The sequence below is a fragment of the Cynocephalus volans genome, chromosome 6 (assembly GCF_027409185.1).
Source record: "Cynocephalus volans isolate mCynVol1 chromosome 6, mCynVol1.pri, whole genome shotgun sequence".
Taxonomy (NCBI): domain Eukaryota; kingdom Metazoa; phylum Chordata; class Mammalia; order Dermoptera; family Cynocephalidae; genus Cynocephalus; species Cynocephalus volans.
The window spans coordinates 139,940,230-139,960,777 of NC_084465.1; the positions used below are offsets into that span (position 1 = coordinate 139,940,230).

Sequence of the window (20,548 nt, forward strand, 5' to 3'; positions counted from 1 at the left end):
ACTCCCGACTGTTTTCCATAATAACTGTACCAATTTACATTCCCACGGACAGTGTACCGGGGTTCCCTTTTCCAGGAGTATATTTTCTAGTAGGTTGTTCTGGTTCTCTAATTTTAAAATTATGCTTGTGGTTGAAAACCAATAACCCTGAATGAGGGGCAGAATGCCATCTGTAAATTAAAGCATAAATCCTCAATGGCAAAAGAAAATCGACAGAAAAATTAATGCAAATATTGGGCAAAGGATTGTGACTTCACGGACATTATTCCTATTAAAAGAGATTTTGAAACACTGCTGGTTGGATGCATAGTTGTCTCTTTCAAAACATTTTAACAGTTTATTATTATATTGTACCTGTGTTTAATATTTCTGTTCTCAATTTAACAGCAAATTTAAATTATAATGAAGGCTATTGTCCTTAGGAACTTAGGACACATCCTGCAGGTCTTTGCTGAGCCTAGGCACGAGACAAGCTGTTCTTGCATTTTATCTCCTTTCCTTTACCATTTACTCTCTGAGCACTCCTGGTCTTGTGCTAGGTACTGGGAGGAAGCTAAAAATGGCACATTTATTCTCTGTCTCCATGGAGTTAATGATCTAACAATAAACTAAAGTACACTGTGATGGAAGCTGCAGTAAAGAAAGTATAGATTTCAGAATTCTGATGGGAACTTCCCTTTGTTAGGTCCCTACTGAGGACAGCAGTAAAAAGAATTATGGAGAAAAATAAAACAGGGTAAGAGGATAGAGAGTTATGGGTGTATGGGAGTTGAGTGATTTCTAGGTACAGTGGTCAAGGAAAGTCTTTCTGTGAGCAAGTCACAAAAACAGCTGGGAGAGAGTGTTCCAGGCAAAGGGACCAGTGATTACAAAAGCCCCAAATGGGAGAAAGCCCGACATGCTAAAACAGCCAGGAGGTCTGTGTGGCTGGGGCAAGGTGGCTAGTGGAAGATGAAATCAGAGACATGGCCAAGGGCCAGACCATGCAATGGCTTGTGGATCGTGGATTTTGGGTATTAGTCTACACGTGATCAGAAGCCATTGGAGATTTGGAACAAGGTATAATGAGATCAGATGTAACTTTTCAAAGGATTGCTTTGGAAGCTGGGTGGAGGCCAGACCGATAGGGGCAAGGATGGAATTACAAAGACCAGGCACCCCTTTCTGCAATCGCAGTGAGACAGGATGCCGATTCACTCCGGGTGCAGTGCAGTGGTGAGATGTGGCCAGATTTGGCACAGAAATGTTTGGAAGACAGAGCCATTAGTCTTACAGATGGATTAGATGTGAAGCCTGGAAGGAAGAAAAGTGGTGCGAATGATCCCAAGGCTTTTGCCTGAGAATAAGGATGAATGATCGTGTCGTCAGCTGAGATGGCAAATGCACAGGTAAGAACAGGAGGGTTTGTTATTTTGGTGGGGAAGTTAGGAAATAAGATTTGGTTTCAGACATAAGATTTGAGACACCTTTTAAACATCAAGCAGTTGGAAATTTTGTCTGGAGTCTGAGAGTTACTAGGGTAGGAAGGAGCTTTGGTTTTGATTTTTCTGCTCTCCTATGTAAACGACAAATTTCAACAACAAGAGAGGTTGTGGAATATGAAATAAAAATCCACAGTGCTGTTTCTACACTATGAGCCCCTCTAGAGCATCACTAAGAAGGCCTACTGGTCTCTTGATACCCAAGGAGTCAATTCTCTTGGTAGAATCTAAATCATCCAATGTAAACCGGATTCTTAGAAAAGCTTCCAGAGTGGATTAAATCTCTAAGGAAGTGACCCAACTTTCCTCCAAGTCTAGAAACTGGTCTTCTGAATAGCCTCTAAGTGTCCCGCAGATAAAGCCCAAGGAAAGTAACACTGGGATTATGTCCAATGCAACGCTGGCTCTGCCGAGAATGTGGCTCAGTACTGCCCACACTCTGGTTCTGGGCTTGTTCCTCAGCCAGGCTCCTAAATACATGCAGCCCTGGGGCTTCAGATGGGCCAAACTACGCCAAGTTCCCAATGTGCAATGCACGTTTACACGCCATGTTTCTACCTAAGACACTCCCTTCCCATTTCTCCACCGGCTACTTCTAACAATATGCCATAGGCACAATGACTTCCTGGGCACGGTGGTCTTCTGTTTTTGTTTTTAACTCACTGCTTGTGTTTCTGGCTACCTTGCTCTTTGAGGTGAGTACACCATCACCTCCAAGCACAGAAATCCTGCAAATGTTCCCTTGAACCCTATGACAAAGCACAGGGACAATGTGATAGACGGCTCTGCGGGTCATATAAACACACTAGGACTTTCACTGACCTTAGGAAGTGCAGCAGACACAGTAATTTGAGCAAAATCACTACCAAGAGGCCCGGCAAAACTGCAAAAAGGAAGCAAGCACAAGCGAGTGTCACACATACAGGGGGAGAGCAAGTCACATCCACGTGAATCATGCCAGGCACGGACACATTGCTCCCGACAACAAAGCTAGCTAGTCTGCCCTTCACACGACAACACCCAGGGAAAAGAGTGAATGCATGTTCCCACTGCCACACATTATGCAGCCGAGTTTCCCACATTTGGGGAAATCAGGAGGGTCAGCACATCCAAAGTGCAATGGGTAAACCCCACCCCGGGGGAAAAAACCTTTGCAATCATGGTATCTCCCCTGCCTGGGCACGATGGTTTCATGTACCTGGTTCACCCACAAGAATGTGAATTCTTTGAAGACAATAACTATGTCTTTTATTTTTGTGTTCCCAGCATCTCACACATATGGGAAATACTAGATAAATGTTTAGGGAATGGACAGACGGAATTATGGGTACCAGTAAAACACCAGGGCAATTGGCTACCTAATCGGTGCAGTGCCCTCTTGGCACGCTATGGATGATATACTGAAAGTTCCAGAATGTACTACTGAAGCACCTCTTGCAACTTAAACTATTTTGAAGACATTTTACCTGGGATGAAGTGCGTTATAAGCACTGCCACAGAATTCAGAAACTTGCTTTCAGTCAGTCAAGGCAAGACCAGGTCATCCCAATAAGATTCTTTCCCAGCAAAATAGGAAAGTTCACAAGGTTGGAAAACTGAAAATGCCTGTTTTGAAAAGTGCATCTGTTTTTCATTTCCCAACACATTCTCTTACCCTTTTGTGCTGTAGAGGAAAACAGAGACACGTAAAATACCTAGAGCAAAACTGAACACAATTTCAAACCGAGGAGGGTAAACACTGGGTGAAATCGCCAACACAGAAAAATACTCACAGTAAACCATGAGTTAAAGAAAACCAAACAAATAAAAAGTAGTAGCAGGTACATGTTGTAGGCACTAAATTAAAGACTAACACAAAGATCAAAGAAAACCTCACAGGGAAATCAGCAGAAACCATCAGGATTATTTCCACTACAGGAACTGTGTGTCAGATGAAAACCAAGTTAAACTAATCTCATACCAAAAGGCAATAAAGATAACTTCAAATAATACTTCTCAAGAATCAAAACAAAATTGGATGAAGTTTAAATAAAAGCCTCAGTTATTGAACCAAAGTAACACAGTAGAGATGTAAAATGAAAACCCTTTGGTAATGTAATACATTGGAAAGCAGACTGAAAAGTAAAGAAAGCCCAAGGAAATCACATAAGAAAATAAAAATATTCAGCAATCAAAGCAAGATGGGAAAATATCATGAGAAATACGTAACTAAAACAATGATGAAAACTTAAAGGAGAAAGCTTCTATGTTAATGCTCATGAAAACCAAATGTGAATGATGAAAACATTACTTTTGCCTCAAGGAAATGAGCTGATGGTTTAACCCTTTGTCCTAACAATCAGAATTTCCTCTAACTCATAAGAAGGACCCTAAAACTATAACTCTCATAAAGCCCAGCCATCTAATTCACGAAGGAAAACATCACTTTCAGAACATAAGCACATTCTCATACATAGAAGGAGAGGAAAGAAAAATAAGAGTTTATTTTAAATTATGGCACTTAGCTCAAGAAATATAAAATGTCTTAGGAAGCTTCTTGTTCTACACCATTCTTGTTACAGATGCAAAATCTGAGCGTAATAAAGTTAAAGTACCTCCTCAAGAACCCAGACCAAGTAGTGAGAGCAGTAAGACTTAAGTCCAATGTCCTGTCCCCTGCTCAGGGTCCTGTCCACTGCAGGACAGTGCTGCTACACATGCCACCTCGACAGTGGAGAGACAACCGACCATTAAAAAACATCTTTCTGGGACATAAAACATTCTATCACATAAAATTCTAATCCAAATTTAAAGAAATCAACAAAATCTCGAAGAAAAATAACATTTCTAGATACTTAAGATTTTCTTTTTTCTTCATTTTACCCCTAATGAATGTTGTCATAAAGTTCTTTTCAATTTCTTGGATAGAATATAAACACATACATATGACTGACTGTCACTGCTAATGACACTAAAGACTTCCATCAGCTGTCATCACCACAAAAGTCTCTTTCTATGGAGTCAATCGGCACCTCTTACCAGAGCCCAACAGAGCATGCATTTCAAAGGGGATCCTAAATTTCAAAGCCACCAAGAAGTCATGGATACTACTTCTTCCCTTCCCCACCAGACAACACACACACACACACACACACACACACACACACACACACACACACACACACACACGCACGCTTTAATGTCATTGAAATACATCAAAACATCATCAAAACAAAAATGTAAGTATTTCCTTGAAAGCATTCCACAATAGAATTTTATTTTATAAAAACAATTATACTTACATATACTTATCTTTTTAGTCCTAGTTTTTAAAATATTAATTTGGCCATTTATTCCTTCATCAAGTATATGCTAAGTGCTAATTCTAAGAGCTGCAGATACAACAGTAAACAAAACTGCCAATATCCCCGCTCTCATAGGGTTTGTGAGGGTTAGTGAGGCAGAGACAAACAAGCAAATAAATAATGCGATATATAATCTCTCAGGTGGTGTCAAGTGCTATGAAGGAAAAAAAAAGGCAGGGTAAAGGGACAGACGTTGAGGGAAGACGTGCTATTTTTTCTTTGGTAGTTAGAGAGGTCTCTTTGATAAACTGTCATCTGAGCAGAAACATGAAGAAAGATGGAACTATGCCAGCAGGTATCTGGGGTGAGGGGGTGTGTTGCAGGCAGGGGGAACAGCAAGTGCAAAGGCCCTGGGGGAGCTTCCTTGGAAAGTGAGTAAAGCAAGGAGACCCACAAGGCGGGAGTAGATGAGTTTACTGAGAATGGTGGGAAATGTGTTTGGAGCAGTGGCCAGGGCCCAAGATCAGAAGAGGGCCCTGGAGACAATGGTGAGGACTGGGGTCATATTCAGAATGAAATGGTAGCAGAGCGACACGATCCCTTAGGTTTCAAAAAGATCATTCTGGGTGCCAGGTGGAGAATGGGACAGGGGGTTGGTGGGACACAGAGTGGCCGGGGCAGAAACATGGAAACCAGTCAGGAGGTGACTGATCACCCAATGAGAGATGGCAGGAGCTGGTACAAGGGTAGCAACAGTGGAATGGGGGACAAACAGTCAGACTCAGGATATTTTTGTCACCGTAGAGCTGACAAGATCTGCTAATGGACTGGGTGTGGGGTGGAGGACTCCGAAGCATTCAACTTCAGTACCTGGAAAGATGCACTGGACAGCCAGCAAACTGGGAAGCTGGGGAAGTAGCAGATTTGGGGGTGGGGGACTGAGGAGGTGGTTTTGAACATATTAGGTTTGCTACGTCACTAATCATCTGAATACAGACGTAAGTGTCAATTGGGAGCGTGTGCTTTGCTTCTCTTAAAATAAATGAAATTAGCATATTGCCATGTAGACTAAAGTCTTTTCAAATAAACACAGATTTCCTATGGGTATTCCATCCCTTGAGTTTATGTTATGAAACTTATTGGTACATCTTAACTTTTACTTCATACCTCAATATCAATTTTCCAAAATAGGAAATGTCCCTAAATACAGAACATTTTGGCCTCAAAACAGGTGGCTGAGAAAAACAGAAGTTTAAAAATGCCTCCAAAGAGTCAACTTTTTCTTACAAGACATTTTTTTGAGCCACTGAGCCATCACTGCCTCCCAAAATCTCCCCCCAGCCACCTTCCCTGGAGTCTAAAATTCCCCCATTTAAAAAAAAAGCATAATTATTCCTTCTTAACCATGTGTTACTCTTATTCAAATTCTAGTATAAATGCAAGAATATTTACCTACATCTTTTTTCAGTGGAGACATTTTCTCACTCAGTTTGGTTTACTGTGGGGTGCCCTTGCTAGAAATAATTAGAAAAAAGAAGGAGCGTTGGCTTGAGAAAAGGAAGAGGAGATAAGCTACCTGCAGTGGGGTTTTGTAGCCTTGGAGGAAAAGTAATGAGACCAATGGATCTGGGCAGAGCCTGATTCATCCAAGATCTTTTCATCATCTTGAATGGTGACTCCCACATTTATCTCTCATGCAGCTTCCCACACTGACCTCCAATTGCCGACTTGCTGCCTGCATTTGAATGTCTCAGTGACACACCAGTGCAGTGCTAGGTTCTATCAGAAACCCTTTTCTCCCAAAGCCCCTTTGCCCAGTTAACTTCCATCAGCATTCACATCTCAACTCAGACATCCATTTCCAGACATCCAGGCCATGTGGAATTGACCTTTTAGCATCTTGTAGCCCCCATTCCATCCCCTCTTAACCCTGACTCTGTTCATAATTATCTATTACTATGTAAGTGTCTGCTTAATATCAGCTCCCCCACCACCACCAGACTCTACCTCCGTTATAGCAGATGCATGCTGCTTTTGCTCACTGCTGTTTACACAGCCAGGTGCAAGCTCTTGGCTGGTGCACAAAGAGCACTCAATAAACATCTGGTAACTAAATGAATAAATGCTGTGTTGGTGTGTACAGACATAAAGTAAAAGGGTCGTTGCTGAAGCAAAGGCTCTGTGGTACATTGCATTTGGAGGAGACAGCAACTCCAGGACACTGAACAAGTCATGTTAAATAAGACTGATCAAAATTAGTGCTTGTATTTACTTTGGGTTTTATTTATCTCAGCAAACATTAACATTATTCTGTGCCTCCAGAACATGAAGGACACTAAAGGAAGAAATCAGTAACCCCAAGTTGTAAAAAGAAATCAAGAAGATATTGGATCTTTTATAAGTGAACCAGACACAGATAGGGGAGCTCGCCTCATGTATATTTTGTCTATAATAAAGCAAAGCTAGTTTACAATCATTTCCTTAGAATTATAGAGAAAGGAGACCCTTAAGAACTTTCCACCAAGTTAAGGCCAGTCTGAATTTGTAGTTGAAGATGAAAAGGAAATAATTGATTTTATTCTCATTAATGTTTTATTGTCATGAATGCAAAAAACAATTACACAATTACAAAAGCTTTCATAGTTTCAGCATCTTGTCACTTTTTTTCCCTAAAGTGTTAAATTGCTCAATCTCAAAATTTCCTGCCTTAGGGATTTCACCAATATGACCTTTGTGATTGAAAAGAAAATTCAATATTCCTTTGGTTCTCCCATCCTCTCTGCACTAAAATATAAGTGGAATGAGGAGGGGGATCGTTCTAGTCTTAATCTTTAAGAAAAGCCTCATCAGCAGGATTAGTTTTTACACCCTCAAGAAAATCACTAAATGTTCTAGCCCTGATCCACCAGCTTGGATACAGAAAACAAGAGAAGGTACAAGAAAAGAATGGGTATATAAAATAGAGAGAAGATTATTAACAATCAACAGTATTTTCCATTCAAGCAAATCTCATTATCACAAGTAATATACCCAATTTCTTTTTGGCAAGATCTAACTCCTCAAATTTATATCAAGATTTAAACATACACAAATTCACAGCATAGCAACCTTTTAGCCACTCAAATATCATGGTAAGGTTGATTTTTTCTGAAAGAAAGGAAGAAAGAAAGAAAGACCACAACAAAACGTTAAACTTTCAGAAGGAGAGAACAGACCTATAGTTACTAGAGGTGGGAAAGGGGGAAAGGAAGGGGATTAAGGAGAAATTGGGTAAGGGACACAAAGAACAATCATGATTTGTAATGATGAACATGCTAATAACATTGATTTGATCATAACGGACTGTACACAAATACTGATAGTCAACTCTGTACCCCATAAATACGTATAATCGATTATGTTTCAATTTTTAAAAAAGAAAAAATAGTAGTATGATACTAACAGCAGAAAAAAGATTGATTTTCTCCCTAGTGGAAAGATACAAACTCCGCAGAACTCAAGTTTTTATTATGAGTAAGTGTAGCCATCATATATAACTCCCATGAAATACACTCACACAGCAAATCCCAAGACTTTTTTTGTTATTACAGATATAAATGCAGTGACAATAGTGAAGACAGTAAAAAAAAAAAAAAAAATAGCATGCAAAAAAGGAAATTAGTAATTTTTTTAAAAGGGCGATTCACTCAGTTTAAATTTCCAAACACACCCAAGCTAAATGTTTGTGCAAAGGTGAAAAATCTGTTAAATGCACTCGTGTGACACATTTAAAAATTAATTAATTTTCTTTGTAAGTGATCAATGTTTGATACCTCCTTCATCAGATGGTCGTGTTACCTCACTGCAGCAGGAAAAGCTAGGGTAAATCTCGGAGATTTCTGACTTGTCATCTCCCAGACCTGTACCAAAAGTACTGCTGGAATGAGATCGAGACCGGTATCTCCTATAGTGACTCGCCTTTTCTATATCGAAGGGAAAATATTTATACTTGTGATTAAGTGACTTGAAGAACAAAAGAAACAAAAGTTATTTATAAGCTTAACAGAGCAGGAAAACAATCCCTTATTAAATAATAATCCAAGTTATTATAATGTTCTAGTTATTATAATGTTCTCAGTTACCTATTCCCAAACTTCAGTGTGCCTTGATCAGCTAAGGAAAACAATCCCTTATTAAATAACAATCCAACATCTCAGTTATTATAATATTCTAGTTACCCATTCCCAAATTTCAGTATGTATTGATCAGCTATGTAAATGACTTAAAGGTCATTTGTACTCATTTTAAATCTAGGTTTTATAAGGAGAGATGGGAAATTGACAAAAACTAGGAAAACCGTGGCAAACTAATAAATTTCTATCAAACATACTGCCAGGTTACAAGTAATTCCTTTCAAATATCACCAGGTGTACAGTATTCATTGACTTTACATTTCAAAAATTAAATGACAGGGTTTGGCTATGTGGATCAAATTGCCTATAAAAGTATTAGAATCCCTACTTTGCCTTGGGCATTCAATTTTATTAATATCAACAATTAAATATAGAGTAGAAATCAGAGGGTCAAACAACACCTAAATTATATGATATATCTAAATTACATATCTATTCATATTGCTTAAAATAACTGCAGAACTGTCAAAGCTTTTTCAGAATGTTTGACCAGAAAGTCTGAAATGTCAGATCATTCTATCACCATATTCAAACCATTCATTTTTGCCTTTAATTATAAACATACAATCTAAGTTAAAAGGCAAATAAGCTTCCTATGTTACTTATTCATTTTACATTATATAAAAATTCAGAGATAAATTTTAAGGATACTTAAAAGTCTATTTTATTTTAAGACATTTACGATGCTACGTAGAAAACATTTTAACTGTTCTATATATAATTCTTTAAATCTGTCTTTAAAATACTGCAACCGTATATTTCATGAAACAAATCTCCTTTTTGTCTCAGTACCTTAGTGCAATCCAAATAAATGCATTTGTAAACCCAGAAAGCCTATAAAATCATAATTGTTAATAAAAAGCAGATATAAGTAAGCTCTGACACCTTTTTTAATGAATCCAGAACAAACTAATATAGGATATATTAAAAAGCCCTTTTGCATTTATTTTCATAAATGATTAATGGTATTTCTAAAGTAGCATAGCACATTTTTGGTTTCTCAAATTCTCAACTTTAAAATTTACATTACCCAGTTGCCACAAGGAACCCCTACAGCTCACAGTAGCTTCACTTTGGGGACAAAACCATGTAAACAGGGAGGAATTTAAAAGGTAAGCAATACCAGAGAGCATATGTAGACTTCTAGACTGAATATTGTCTTCCAGGGGATCAACGTCGAAGATGGAGCCAGGATCTGTGCGCCAGACTTTGAGGTCTTTTATGGAAAGGAAGAAATTAACAAATCAAGGAGGAATTTAAAAAGCCAGCACCCAAGAGTCAAGCAAAAGTCTGGAAAGGAATGAATGTAAAAAGCAAACATGTAATAAGCAAACCCACTGTGCTGCAGACTTCAGAGGAGGATGAAAGGACATCTACTGTCACACGTAAGTGTTAAGAACACGTCGTAATCAAACCTAAGTTGGCTTCTGTGTTCTTCACCAACTTACCACGTGGAGACATGCTAAAGTCCCTGTGACTCATGACACAATGCAGGTGCACATGAGGCGACTATGTGGCCCCCACGGCATCCTCTGAGCCCCCAGTCATTCACTGAAACAGGCAAAATGTTTGATTCAAGTTCCTGATTAAGGACATGTGGGTAATTCATAGGAAACGAATGTGAGGTTTTTGTTTAAAAAACAAAACAAAACAAACAACCTCTCTATAGCAGGAACAAATATTTGAAATGTAGGCAATTGCAAGCTCAGTTTACATTCTGAGTCTGTGAGTGCAGCTAAGCCATCTGAGACACATTTCTTAGAAAAATGCTATAAGCAAGGCACCAGCAAGGAACGAGGGGAGATGCAAAGACGGATAAGATTAGCTTCCTGCTCTCAGTGGACCACAGATTACTTCAATACAGTCAGTGATCAAACTGTGTGAACCAGTGTATCCTCTTCCTATTTTAGTTGGAGGCAAAATCCAAATCTAATAACTTCCACATTTACCAGTCTCTCCAACTAATGGGTCTCAGGTCCTAAAACAAGCTGTACTGTGCTGTACCATCAACTGGCAAAGAAGAACCTAGTCAAGGACATGTGGCAGGAATGGAACTGGAATAAAAACAATTAATTCATAAACTGGAACTGGAGATTTGCTTGTGTGTTTTTCATTAATATTATGTAGAGCTCACCATATGTCATGCATTATTCTCAGTTACAACCTAACTCATTTCAGCTTCATATGTATTCAAGTAGGTACTACTATCATCCCCATTTTATAGATGAAGAAACTGAGGCACAGAGAGATTGAGTTCCTTGGCTAAGGTTACACAACTAGTAAGTAGCAGAGCCTCCAACTAAAGCAGAAGCAGGACAAATTGGCTTCATCTCTAAATTATTCAGAAAATCTCTAAACTTGTATTTCTACACCTGGTACAGAAGTGGGTTCATTGGAGAGTTTGTTTGATGGATATACAGATGTTCTTCAATATACAACGAGGTTATGTCCCAATAAACTCATCATAAATTGAAAGTATCATAAGTCAAAAGTTCATTTAATGCACCTAACCTATACGACATCACAGCTTAGCCTAGCCTACCTTAAAGTGCTCAGAACACTCACATTAACCTACAGTTGAATAAAAACACAAAGCCTATTTTATAATAAAGTGTTGAACATCTCAGTAATTTATCAAATCCTATACATTAAGTTGAAATTGTGGTGGTTTTGCATCATGGTAAGGTTGAAAAATCGTTAAGTTGAACCATTGAGTCAGAGACTGGCTGTTCTTCATTTGTTCTTTCATAGGCAAGTCCCTAATGGAAAACATCTTTCCCCATATAAAGAAATAAACTGACTTCTGGATTGCCTAGTAAGCAAATAATTTAGAGTTATACATCTTATATTCTATCTCAAAGGTTATGAGTCCTCAATTCTGACAGCCCAAAGTCTAGACGGTTTCATGGCTTTTAGCAATGATCTCACCATCATTCCTGACCCCGATCTACGAGGGTACTTCAAAAAGTTCGTGGAAAAATGGAATTAAAAGATAATAGAAATCCTTCCATGAACTTTTTGAAGTGTCCTTGTATATAGGACCCCGGGGTCAGCTGCAGAGACTTTAGCAGTCCCACCCTAGTGAGATGAATCAGACCCCTCACCATCCTTTATGAGATGCTAGTACAAAACAGTGAAACTCTCTGTGTTACTCTTAATGAAAACATCACAACTCATCCATCCAACTTAATGTGATCCTTTTAAGTAATCAGCTTGGGAAGATCAGCAAAGCTATCAATTGCCTAAAAATATGTTTGGACTCCTTCTTTGGAAAATACTTTGAGTCACTTTGGTAATCATCCAAGTCACATAGTACCCTGACTTCAGTCGCTCATTTTGTACTAAGATATTACCCTATCAAATATGGACTTTCCCCACCTCACTCAACTCTAAATGGCCTCTTACTGGTACCAAAAAATAAGCTCCTACTTTTGAAAATGAAGAAAACCTAACACTGAGATTACCTAGAGGCATATTCCATGGCTACCAAAAATAGTCTTTGAGCTGCATCTTTGGACAAGCTATAAAAATTCAGAGGCTAAACTGCTCTGAAGGGGACAATAATCATGAGTTGTTGATATACATTGAAAAATCAACAACTTGCCTTCTTAGCTCCACCTTATACCTCACTCTGATCTTAGCTGATATCTCAGCCATCATTCAGCACTGTCCTCATAGGATTTCCCCTAACTGATTAAAAGGAATAGACAGAGGAAGAGAAGGCTCCTCTCTAAATTATGAGAAGGCTCTCAATTATTAGGTTCAGAAACAATATTCAAAAAATATAAGCTATTTATATTGTGGAAGAACATCAGAATCTCTCCGGCATGTCTATTTGTGGCAAAAGGACCTAAATGTGACATGATTATTTCTGTCACCCATGCACATGCTATGTACAGCACAAGAGACTGATCAAGTACATGAGCTAAATTAAAGGAAAACAATAATGGTTCAACTATTATTAGCACTATTGTATATCTGGACTGCTTCTTTAACAAGTAGGAACATTCTTAAGACTAGAAAGCTATTAAAATCAGAGAACTTCCAATAATAGGATTTGCAATGATAGCAGGTGAATGTCATGAATCTCATTCAACATGGTACAAATACAACACTCTACCTATCGTCCATTTTAAATTGGGCACCACATCAAACATTTAATGAGGAGTCAGATGAATAAGAAAGCTAATCCTAAAGCTAGAGCAAGCACAATCCCTTGGACCGTGCATACCTGCCAAGAAAGGCCGTCAGCTTACCCACAATGATCCCAGGTCTCCTGTCCATCTCCACGACGTGAGGATGGACACCTTTATAGGCTGCATCGCTGACCACTTGGGTGTTCTTTCTCACTCGCTCTGTCACAGGATCATCCACGACAGGAGTAAAGCCCCTTCCTTTTGTCTTTTCAAAATCTTCATGATATTTTACCTGAAAAAGAGAAAAAACAATATTAACTCAAACTGAAATTTGCTTATTGTTACACATCTTATAAATTTTTCATGAAATGACAGGTGTCAGTGCACTAACTGCATCTAGATTATTTTCTACATATATGTATCTTCTCCAATGATTCCAAAAATAATGTCTGAAACTTCAGCTTCCTAGCATCAAGTGCTGATATTTTCACCACGGTTTTAATCATCTTGGTAAGTGTCTCTTTTAAATTATATATAAACCTGTACATCAGTAAAAAGTTGCAAAAGATAAATGTTTAAAAAAGTTCATGGGAAGATTCAAGTTATCTTTCAATCTGATTTTCCCATGAACTTTCTGAAGTGCCCTCGTTCTAATTCAACTACAAAGTAATTTCCTATCTCTTAACCATGAATATGCAATAAGGTGATAAGATGTTTCCACACAACTATTCAAGGAAATTGTATTTAAAACTAGATTAATAGTTATAGATAATTATATATACAATTTTTATATATAATTGCAAAAACTTATAATGTTTTTATATCCTTGAAAACATAATAATGTATCCTTGAAAACATACATTATTTTTCCATGACCTGAAATCGGATCAGGGTGATAGATTCACAACTCTGTATACTGTACTAGAAAACACTGGACTGAACACATCAAATGGGTGAACTTCATGGTAGGCAAATTACATCCCATGAAACATACTTTTTTTTATATTTTTTAAGACAAGCAACCACACCAAACACCATCTTAAAATTAATGGGAAAAAAGTCCAGGCAAACGTCTACTACAAAATGTGTTTATAGTAGTCACATTAGAAATAAAAACACACCAAAAACGTCACTGAGAAAAATTATTTTATTAGACGTAACATTTCCATTACATTTCAGTGTGATTAGAAAAAGGTTGGGCCCATCCACAATTCCACGCTTTGTTAGTTATCCAGATTAATAGTGAACTAATGCCATCGGTACACTGCGCTGTGCCATTCCTTAGTATGTTTTAGTCATGAGAAGAAAGATCTGGTTGTACCCTACCATTGAAATATGATTTTGTGCTTCTTTAACATGTCTCAGAGCAGGTGTATCTAAAATCAGACTTGGTCTACCTTTCATCTGTTTATGATCCTGGGTGTATTTTACCTGCAAAGTAAATAGCAGACATACTTATAATAATGACAATTATAATAAAAAACATCACATAACTTTTTTAACCTTTGCAAATGAGTGAAACATTATGCGACACACTCAAAATTATTTCCCAGGTACCTCTGTCCGTGAATTACATTTTCTTCTAGAATAGAGACCTAAAATGCTATTTTCAAAGATCTCCTTTTGAGGCTACTGCAAAAATGACCTATCTACTGAAAACAAATGTGTGTCACTAACCATGTAGTTAGTAAAACTAGTTATCATATTTAAATGAAACAAAGAAAATCCAAACTAAATAGAACCCAAATTTATTTTCTGCTTTTAAATTTCCCTATTTTTTGCCATGACAATGTTGAAGAATGCACACCAGGATTCTCTCTATTTCCTCTTATTCTTTCCCTCCTAAGAGAATAAGAAACAATGAGGAGCAAATCTGGTTTTCCTTCTAAGCAGCCACAGCTTAAAGGTAATTTATGCTAGTTACACTCAGCTTCTCTGGACAGCAGTGTCACTAGGGAACTGTAATGATGAAGCCTGCTGATCCCTGGGCACAGAGCCCTTGAAGGTGTGCTCAGGAACAGGGCCCATGTTCTTGACAGCTGGCCATCAGACACTGCCTTGTGAAGTTGATTATGTGTAAGAAGAAGATACCACATACTGTGGACCTGAGGGTACACGTGCAATTCAGAGATGAAGCCCTGAAAAGCACGCTATCCAAATAAGACACTGGTGTACACCATGAGATTTTAATGAGTGACTAAATTCTATATTAAATTTATTTAGGGCTGGCTGGTTAGCTCAGTTGGTTACAGCATGGTGTTAGAACATGAAGGTCAAGGTTCAGATTCCCAGATTGGCCAGTCACCAAAAAAAAAGAGTATTTAAATATTTTTTTTCCCTCTAAGTCCATACTTTGGAGTAATGACTCTTTTCCTACTTTGTTTTGCAGAGAGCATTTAACAATCTACGTCCAATAAATCACATCAGTAAAATGACAAATATTTAACTTCTTCAAAGACTTCATCACTTTTAAAGACACTGGCTAAAATAACATGCATCGTTGTTTAAATGAACATAATATCATTGAAAACTAAACTTAAAATGTAACAGTCGGTCACATCTGGAAATACCAATGAAAGGTGACAGGAAAATGTAAATGTGTACAGTGGCAGCTTCTGAAAATCACCTGAAATAACACACGTACTTATTGGAAATACCACAAATGTTTTTTGAAAGTAAATTTATTTTCACAGGAAGAAAACAGGACTGCAAATAAATAATACAAGTACATCCTTTGTGGTTGTCCAAAATGAATAAAACCACTTGCCGAGCTAATGTTTTCTTGATTCTTCTTTACTCTCTCCATTTCGGGAGTCATGCTCAAAGCAGTAGCTCTTCCCAGCTGACCTTTATAATAAACCTATCATTTCAGAGAAAAAAAATAAAGTAGTATGAATCAACTCAACTAAAAAGAACCTCATAGTATTTATTTTAAAGAGTTAGCCAAGGAAGGGAAACTAAGAAAAAAGAGGATACTATCAGAGTATCCTCATACTGAAAATGCTGGCATCTTAAATCATTCTGTTTCCCTTCATCCCATAGCACTGTACACATTCCACATCACTGTGGATGGACTCAAACATATGGGCAAACCATCAGCAACACCATTAAAAAGCACTTAATCACAAAGGCATATGAGAAGAAATGTCTTCATGGATGTCACTTACAGATACTCCTGCCCTCAGAGAATGGTATTACACAGTGTGGTTTCTTAGGAATTAACTGCAGCAGAAGCTTTGTAAGGATGCCTTTAAACTGGTAACCAGTTCGTCCATAAAAAGGCCAGCATACCTGCCACTATTCTGTTCCTCCTTAAAAACTGAATTCCTTTTTGAGAGCAATGGAGTCACGTCAAGTGTGACTCTAAATACATCAGGAAAAGATGACCATCTACTTTTCTAAAGCACAGTTCAGAAAAGTATCAAACCATAACCTGCCTTTGCTTCATAAACTGCTTAAATGACTCTAAAGGTCTGAAGAATAAAAGATTTCCTTGAATGTAATAGATTTCTAACTTTCCTCTTCCAGAGAACCCAATCTATATGTTAATAACTTCCAGAAAGGATTCTCTCAGTGAACTGCATCCGTGAATTATAAACAAAAGGGAATCACAGCAAGCCACAAGACGAGTCGGTGTCTAAGTAAAAACTGCCAGCCCCTTATTAAGTGCCCCTAAAGTAGTTCTGTCCCATGGGAACAATGTGGCCATGGTACACTTTATCATTTCTCCCCAGATATTGCCCAAAACAGAGTAATAATCTCTGGAAGTAGGAGATGGGCTGGGGGGAGCTAGAACCACACAGGTAGGAAAGGGAGTGGAAAAGCTTGTTTGTAAGTCCAAGACACCAGAAGCTACAACCACTGCCCTTTGGGAACCACAAACACCAGTGTGAAGACAACATGAGAGGGATACACGACACCCTGTCAAAAAAAAACCACCTGCTATGGCCCTGGAAACCCTGAGGTGGGCTGACTCTACCCACAGTACGTAAGACCCTAAAACCTTCCAAATAAACTGTTAGTGCATTGAGGGCAGAATATCGATTCAAGGTTATGAAGCTTCTGTAAACATAATCCCTTCATTTACACGTTGACAATACTTCTGGTATTATAAGAAAAAAGTTACGAAGATGATCACACATTGCTGATGTTCTTCTGGTTTTCTTTCACTCTCTTCAGCTCTGGTGGATCTGAAATTGCAGTTGCCTGTTTAATCTCTCCTCTGTATTTTACCTACGGAGGATAAATAAAGATTTTAACAGAGAGCAGAAATGGCTCCACGTCAGTGCCACAGAGGATGAGGCACAAAATGACCCTATGTTTTTACACATTTGGATCCGTATCAACCTTGCCTTTCCTATTTACTTCTGGATTCTGATTAGCAAATGTTGGTTGTGCCGTTTAAATGAGTCTTCCATAAATACTTTGCTGTTCAATATCAAAACTAACTGCAAATTTCACTCATGAAAATAATGGAACTGTGAGGGAGCATGCTTTAAAAGAAATTCTGTAGTGACCAGAATGAGGTCACGACAAGAGAACTATAGAGAAGTCGAGCTGGCAGCCTGGGAAGACCTTTTTCTCTCTTTCTGACCCTGAAATTTCCACTTTCAATAAAAACTAAACACCTCTGACTCCTACCACCTTCCAGGGATATTATAAGCATAAAGGATATGGAACCTGATTCTCTCCGCCTCAGAGAACTCACTCAAATTTTAAAGTCTTTCAAAAGTACCTGTTTCAGAAGAAGGCAGTTATTGTTTATATTGGTAAAAGTTCCACAAAACGGTCACAAAATGTGAAAAGTAACTATTGGGGGCACCATTGAAAGGGGTTGCTGAATTCTAGGAGGCCTGAGTTCAAATCCCAGATGTGCCCTTACCAGTCATGGGTCCTAACACATCCTCCGATCTCCCCAAGACTCAGTTTCCCAAATCCACCAACCAGAAAAATGAATAGTACTGACCTCATAGATTCGCATACAACATTAGCACAAGGTCCAGCACGTAGTAGAGGGGCGTCATAATTTTTAATAATTATTGCTTTAGTAGCAATAAATGACTGAATGATTGAACAATGTTTTCCATTTTATTGGTAAAGTTCCTTGCCCTGACGCTATGTCTTACTTAGAATTGCAGCAAGCCAGGTCTTTTGCTTTATTCCAATAGATAATTTCCCTCAGGTTGACACAGACCCAGTACTCTCCAGGTCCTTACCTGGGTTTATTTTTAGAGATTTACTAATTAAACTATGAGGTCCATGAGGATAGGAAGTGAGTGGGTCTTATCGATCTTTGTGTCCCAGTGACCAGGACAATGCCTGGTACATTTGGATGCCTAATAAAAATCTCTTGAATAACCAAACATGGCTAAATTATAGCAACATGTCCCAAATGTCCTGGATTCACCTGAGAGGGCCATAGTTTATGCCCTTTAATACGTGAATGTGACAAGAACATCCAAACATGTAGAGGGCTGAAAGCTTTTCAGACAGAATTTTTGAAAATAAAAACATGCAATGTTTGATAAAATATAGAAGAAAACAGAGACAACTTGCCGCACTCAGCTGCTCTTGGTTCCTCCTCACCCTTTCTATCTCTGGGGTCATGCTTACCGGAGTAGCCTTGTAGTTTTGCTCTTTATACTGGAGCTGGAGACAAGGCACAAGACAGTTTGGGATTATGGGAAATAAATGTGTACCAATACATTGGAACAAATTAGGCAAAATGCCACAAGGTTACAGAGTATTCATTAGTAAAATCATTAGGATTTCAGAGTGAAATATGCATTGCTAATAGACTTATCTGCTTAGTGATCTCAGTCTCTAACCTTTTCCTTGTCAAATGTTTTAAATTATACCTTTGGTTGTTATTCTTCTAATTGTATTATCAACTTGTGGCCTCTCTGAGTTTAAGCTTATCAGCAAGAATGAATTATCCCTTCTGTGAATTCATTTCTTCGTAGCACTAAAGCAACTTTTATCAAATTACCATTTTATATTTTAAAACAATAATTCTGCATTCTTATCCTTGGGAAGTAGAGTCATCCAAACCCTACACATGCACTTTAGGGATAGACTGTTACTATATAAAGAAATCTTAAACCTCAAAGTTTCCTTCCCTACAAAGTTCCAGCATTGAGAGGCCTGCCCTCTGACCCAGCATATGGAAATCTTCCCGACATACTGCACAGAAGCATTCTTTCTTAGCTGGGGGAGGGGATCAGACTCCTTCATTTGTCATGGGCTTTCCCAGCAATTCCACAACACCCCAAGAAATAAATGAACATCAACTCAGAGAAACAGAATGGCGTGTCCATCAAATGAATTTCTGACAAGCAAAAGTAGAGCAAGAGGTTAAAATCCCATTATAAGGAACTCCACAAGACAGTCTAATAATTTTTTGGAATTTAAATGCAGTGTTAGGGAATTTTCTTTTACAAGACATCACAAGACCTACAGGACGTGCAGAGAAAATGTACTTGAGATGCACACTCTCAGTAGGAACATGAGTGAAGAGAAGTTTGATAAGCCTAGAAAATAAACAAAAAAGGGTTAGGCTCCTTCCAATGTGACCTCTTTCCTCAATGTGCGACTTTCTTTGTGCTGTGGTATAAAGTTTGAAAGTTTAGGCAGATGCTTGTGACTGGGATGATTGAGTTAAAGTGCGAAAAATTTCAGTTTAATCTGTACTGAGGGCAAGATACAAGAAAAGATTACCCAGGACAGAGCTCAGAGGGAAAAATCTGTTGAACAGCAACTGTTGTAGTCCAGTTTCTAGTGGATATAAGTTTGGGGACATAAATTTGACAGGGAGAATCACATGTCTTCCATTCACCTATTCACAAACATGCATTTTACAGACATAATCCTATTTAATACTCTAATCCCTGTTTTATAGATGAGAAAATTCAGGCTCGGAGAGGTTGGTGGCTTACAAAGATTATACAACAAGTAAGGTCTGGAGCTGAAATCAAACCAACACTCCAGGGTCCACATTCCCACCCACTGTTCCAGTTTTATAAAAATTTCTACCTTTTGCACATCGCTTTCCATATTCCATACCAGATAAATACTATAAATAATATCTATGTTATTATTTATGGTTATGCTTTTTCATTAAATTAGGTCCCTATTACTTTCAAATAAAGTTATTTTAAGGGAATGTTATGCTTCTACCATAAATTGAAGATGAATAACCTTCTTTTAGAAGAAGGTACACCATAAAACAATTTAATCACTAAGTCAAGGGCTGATCATCAGTGGACTTAACATCTTCTTGAATGTCATAATGGTATATGAGTCACACTTCAGGGACATGCTGGGACTCCACACTGCTTCTTTATGACCTGTACAAAAATTCTTTCTCCACCGTCCAGCACATTTTTTTAACAAACAAGTGCACACAAAGCATTGGATTAAGTGTGATGGAGGACATAAAGATGTGTCCCACTTTTAAGGAAATGACCCTCTTGCAA

General features: G+C 38.2%; 1 protein-coding gene and 1 non-coding gene across 2 annotated transcripts in view; both read right to left on the reverse strand.

The window, feature by feature from the left end:
- Positions 1-20,548, reverse strand: part of NEBL (nebulette) — a 96,602-nt gene that overhangs the window by 11,919 nt on the left and 64,135 nt on the right. The window contains 7 exon segments of the mRNA XM_063101140.1: positions 8,578-8,727; positions 10,061-10,153; positions 13,194-13,365; positions 14,400-14,504; positions 15,841-15,933; positions 17,214-17,306; positions 18,630-18,722. Coding sequence (XP_062957210.1) covers positions 8,578-8,727; positions 10,061-10,153; positions 13,194-13,365; positions 14,400-14,504; positions 15,841-15,933; positions 17,214-17,306; positions 18,630-18,722 — 799 coding nt within the window.
- Positions 2,504-2,667, reverse strand: LOC134381436 (U1 spliceosomal RNA). The gene has a single exon (XR_010024018.1). It is a non-coding gene; the product is annotated as a U1 spliceosomal RNA (small nuclear RNA).